General features: G+C 42.0%; 1 protein-coding gene across 1 annotated transcript in view; it reads left to right on the top strand.

The window, feature by feature from the left end:
• Positions 1-233: 233 nt before the first annotated feature.
• The window catches only part of CPE (carboxypeptidase E), a 122,142-nt gene continuing 116,375 nt past the window's right edge, over positions 234-6,000 (top strand). The window contains exon 1 of the mRNA XM_068278833.1: positions 234-782. Coding sequence (XP_068134934.1) covers positions 506-782 — 277 coding nt within the window. The 5' untranslated portion in view covers positions 234-505. The remainder of the gene's footprint in view (positions 783-6,000) is intronic.

The following is a 6,000-nucleotide window of genomic DNA, read 5'->3' as shown; positions in this document are numbered from 1 at the left end:
ATTGCTCTGTGAAAAAGGGCAGCACAGTGTATTGCTAAAATGGACAGTGATATCTAGCAAATAACATCATCACAAGATGCCCCAGTTCTATTCCTCAGCTGATCTCTCAGAGTGACATATTTACCTCCCTGCCATCTGCCTCTAGTGTATCCCTGCAGGATAGGAAGGTGAGAGGAGGAGGAGGTGGGGAGAGGGAGCCTCGTACAAGAGGAGGAGGAGGAGGAGGGGGGAAATTGTCAAAGGCTGCAAAACCCATCAGCAGCCGGTGACAGAGAGAACACAGATAAGGAGACAAAGGGGAAAGAAGGGAGATAGAGGGGAGACATAGGACGGATATAGCAGCAGGCATTAGCACATCCCATGCTAGAGGCTGGCTGATTAGTAGAGCACAGTGTGGGGAGGAGGTCAGGTGATGCTAGACGCTCTGTGATCTCCAGATAATACATTCAGCAGCAGGGATAAGCGTCGTCCAGTCTCCGCTGTCACACAGGTGCTCTATAGGAAGATGCTGCGGGGCTCTGTGTGCCTGGCTGCCTGCGGGCTGCTGCTTCTGCTGGCCACTGCTTCCTCCTCTGAGGCTGGGGGGAGGAGGCGGCGGCTCAGCCGGGAGCCGGGCGGCATTTCCTTCGAGTATCACCGCTACCCCGAGCTGCGGGAAGCGCTGGTGGCCGTGTGGCTGCAGTGCCCGTCCATCAGCCGGATCTACACGGTGGGGCGCAGCTACGAGGGCCGGGAGCTGCTGGTCATTGAGATCTCCGACAAGCCCGGCGAGCATGAGCCTGGTGAGTGCCCAGCGATGAGTGACCGCGGTGACAGTCACTGACCGCTTATACTATATGCGGCCATCATCACATGCAGTTATCTATACACTGGCTGGCCACACTGACAGCATATGCATGCAGCCATCATCACATACAGTTATCCATACACTAGACACACTGACAGCTTATTATATATGCAGCCATCATCACATGCAGTTATCTATACACTGACAGCATATGCTGCCATCATCACATGCACATGTATCCATACACTGGCCACACTGACAACATATCATATGTATGCAGCCATCATAACTAGCCAGACTGACAGAATATGTAGGCAACCACCATCACATGTAGATAGCCATACACTACTAGTCACACTGACAACATATGCAGCTACATTTATCCCTACACTAGTCACACTGACAACATATGCAGCCACATTTATCCCTACACTAGTCACACTGACAACATATGCAGCCACATTTATTTTATCCATACACTAGTCACACTGACAACATATGCAGCCACATTTATCCATACACTAGTCACACTGACAACATATGCAGCCACATTTATCCATACACTAGTCACACTGACAACATATGCAGCCACATTTATCCCTACACCAGCCACATTGACAACATATGCAGCCACATTTATCCATACACTAGTCACACTGACAACATATGCAGCCACATTTATCCATACACTAGTCACACTGACAACATATGCAGCCACATTTATCCATACACTAGTCACACTGACAACATATGCAGCCACATTTATCCATACAGTAACAACACTGACAACATATGCAGCCACATTTATCCATACACTAGTCACACTGACAACATATGCAGCCACATTTATCCATACACTAGCCACACTGACAACATATGCAGCCACATTTATCCATACACTAGTCACACTGACAACATATGCAGCCACATTTATCCATACACTAGTCACACTGACAACATATGCAGCCACATTTATCCATACACTAGTCACACTGACAACATATGCAGCCACATTTATCCATACACTAGTCACACTGACAACATATGCAGCCACATTTATCCCTACACTAGCCACACTGACAACATATGCAGCCACATTTATCCATACACTAGTCACACTGACAACATATGCAGCCACATTTATCCATACACTAGTCACACTGACAACATATGCAGCCACATTTATCCATACACTAGTCACACTGACAACATATGCAGCCACATTTATCCATACAGTAACAACACTGACAACATATGCAGCCCCATTGAACCGTACACTAGTCACACTGACAACATATGCAGCCACATTTATCCATACACTAGTCACACTGACAACATATGCAGCCACATTTATCCCTACACCAGCCACATTGACAACATATGCAGCCACATTTATCCATACACTAGTCACACTGACAACATATGCAGCCACATTTATCCATACACTAGTCACACTGACAACATATGCAGCCACATTTATCCATACACTAGTCACACTGACAACATATGCAGCCACATTTATCCATACAGTAACAACACTGACAACATATGCAGCCACATTTATCCATACACTAGTCACACTGACAACATATGCAGCCACATTTATCCATACACTAGTCACACTGACAACATATGCAGCCACATTTATCCATACACTAGCCACACTGACAACATATGCAGCCACATTTATCCATACACTAGTCACACTGACAACATATGCAGCCACATTTATCCATACACTAGTCACACTGACAACATATGCAGCCACATTTATCCATACACTAGTCACACTGACAACATATGCAGCCACATTTATCCATACACTAGTCACACTGACAACATATGCAGCCACATTTATCCCTACACTAGCCACACTGACAACATATGCAGCCACATTTATCCATACACTAGTCACACTGACAACATATGCAGCCACATTTATCCATACACTAGTCACACTGACAACATATGCAGCCACATTTATCCATACACTAGTCACACTGACAACATATGCAGCCACATTTATCCATACAGTAACAACACTGACAACATATGCAGCCACATTGAACCGTACACTAGTCACACTGACAACATATGCAGCCACATTTATCCATACACTAGTCACACTGACAGCATATGCAGCCACATTTATCCATACACTAGCCACACTGACAACATATGCAGCCACATTTATCCATACACTAGCCACACTGACAACATATGCAGCCACATTTATCCCTACACTAGTCACACTGACAACATATGCAGCCACATTTATCCCTACACTAGTCACACTGACAACATATGCAGCCACATTTATCCCTACACCAGCCACACTGACAACATATGCAGCCACATTTATCCATACACTAGCCACACTGACAACATATGCAGCCACATTTATCCCTACACTAGTCACACTGACAACATATGCAGCCACATTTATCCCTACACTAGTCACACTGACAACATATGCAGCCACATTTATCCCTACACTAGTCACACTGACAACATATGCAGCCACATTTATCCATACACTAGTCACACTGACAACATATGCAGCCACATTTATCCATACACTAGTCACACTGACAACATATGCAGCCACATTTATCCATACACTAGTCACACTGACAACATATGCAGCCACATTTATCCATACAGTAACAACACTGACAACATATGCAGCCACATTTATCCATACACTAGTCACACTGACAACATATGCAGCCACATTTATCCATACACTAGCCACACTGACAACATATGCAGCCACATTTATCCATACACTAGTCACACTGACAACATATGCAGCCACATTTATCCATACACTAGTCACACTGACAACATATGCAGCCACATTTATCCATACACTAGTCACACTGACAACATATGCAGCCACATTTATCCATACACTAGTCACACTGACAACATATGCAGCCACATTTATCCCTACACTAGCCACACTGACAACATATGCAGCCACATTTATCCATACACTAGTCACACTGACAACATATGCAGCCACATTTATCCATACACTAGTCACACTGACAACATATGCAGCCACATTTATCCATACACTAGTCACACTGACAACATATGCAGCCACATTTATCCATACAGTAACAACACTGACAACATATGCAGCCACATTGAACCGTACACTAGTCACACTGACAACATATGCAGCCACATTTATCCATACACTAGTCACACTGACAGCATATGCAGCCACATTTATCCATACACTAGCCACACTGACAACATATGCAGCCACATTTATCCATACACTAGCCACACTGACAACATATGCAGCCACATTTATCCCTACACTAGTCACACTGACAACATATGCAGCCACATTTATCCCTACACTAGTCACACTGACAACATATGCAGCCACATTTATCCCTACACCAGCCACACTGACAACATATGCAGCCACATTTATCCATACACTAGCCACACTGACAACATATGCAGCCACATTTATCCCTACACTAGTCACACTGACAACATATGCAGCCACATTTATCCCTACACTAGTCACACTGACAACATATGCAGCCACATTTATCCCTACACTAGTCACACTGACAACATATGCAGCCACATTTATCCATACACTAGTCACACTGACAACATATGCAGCCACATTTATCCATACACTAGTCACACTGACAACATATGCAGCCACATTTATGTATACATCTGTATGTGGGCATATATAGCACTGATATATTGATATATATATATATATATATATATATATATATATATATATATATATATATATATATATATATATATATATATATATATATATATATAATCCTTATGACAGAGATTATATCATGTTCTTAATAAAGTAACTGCATGAGGACGTCCTAACAGTTTTTCCAGATTACATGGTCCTGCTGCTGGCTTTAAATGTTTGTCAATCCTATCTATCAATCAATCTATCTACCTGTCTTTCTAAAAGGCTATTTGCATACATTTTCTAAAAATGTAAATATGTATTCTTTTTTTATGTGTTCAAAGTACAATCAGAGGTAGGTGCGTACAGATAGGATAGAGTGTGGAAATGTGAAAAATAAGAGGGATAAACCATAGCTTTCATCATATTGCATATAATGCATGGAACACAAGTCTGATTTGAGTATTGTGCTGTATCCGTGTTTCTATCCAACACACAACCAGGCTATGTGGAATTTTTAGATTTCTCACAATGCCTTTTCCACATTGGGTATGTAAGGTGAACCTCTGCTGGGGGAAATTCTTATTGGCATACCTTCCTCATAAAGCATTTTGGCATTTACAAGGGTTTATGGTGTAAATGTTGAAAGATTTGGTGGTGAGGCCTGTCGTGCACACGTGACATGTTCTTTATTGGCCCCTATGAATCACTGCTTAATACAGTCTGCACAGTGACATCTATATGGCGTTTGATGAATTAAACAGGGATATATAACCAAATATTGCACATTGATGGCCCACTAGGCTAGAGTAATGATCTGTTATTTACACATCTCTATACCCATTCAGATTGAAACATTTAAACCTTTCTTGGTATGTTAAACATAATTTGCAAAATGGCCTTTGTGTTCTCTATTGCACCCTGACATTTATAGACTCATTAACATGTATTTGTATACATGACTTAATTTCTGATTGGCAGGAATTACTGTATCAGGTGTGTGTGTGTGTGTGTGTATGTGTGTACAGTGTGTACAGTGTGTATGTGTGTAGCTGAATCATAAGCATAAGCTATAGACCGTAGTTAACTAATATGAAATGGAAGGTGGTATGCATACTAATAAACTGATCTCAGAGCAGCAGAAGTGCTTTAGAATAATAATTCCAAAATAAGGGATAACTACGGTGTAATACTTGCTATGCTGCTACTACGCATTTTGGAGCTAGCTATAATCTCTTGAATAAAGCTGGTGACTTGCTCAGCTACTATATTACATAGAGCTGTCTAGTTTAAAAATACAGGAATACATTGACCGCAGCATACGGTGCCTACAGGATTCAAAAATAGGACAAAGTGAAGCAGCGTTGAGAGAAGAGCTATATCACAATAATATGGAGTATGTAAAGCTGGCCGCATACATTACAAAACGCTGTGCGCTAATTTGGGGGCGGCATAAACCAGAAAAAAAAACAGTTAAGTGCGCATATTATAGCAGTCATTCTACTTAATTGAA

The sequence above is a fragment of the Hyperolius riggenbachi genome, chromosome 1 (genome assembly GCF_040937935.1).
Source record: "Hyperolius riggenbachi isolate aHypRig1 chromosome 1, aHypRig1.pri, whole genome shotgun sequence".
Taxonomy (NCBI): Eukaryota; Metazoa; Chordata; class Amphibia; order Anura; family Hyperoliidae; genus Hyperolius; species Hyperolius riggenbachi.
The sequence above is the reverse complement of the archived record's forward strand: the minus strand, read 5'-3'. Positions and strand labels throughout refer to the sequence as shown.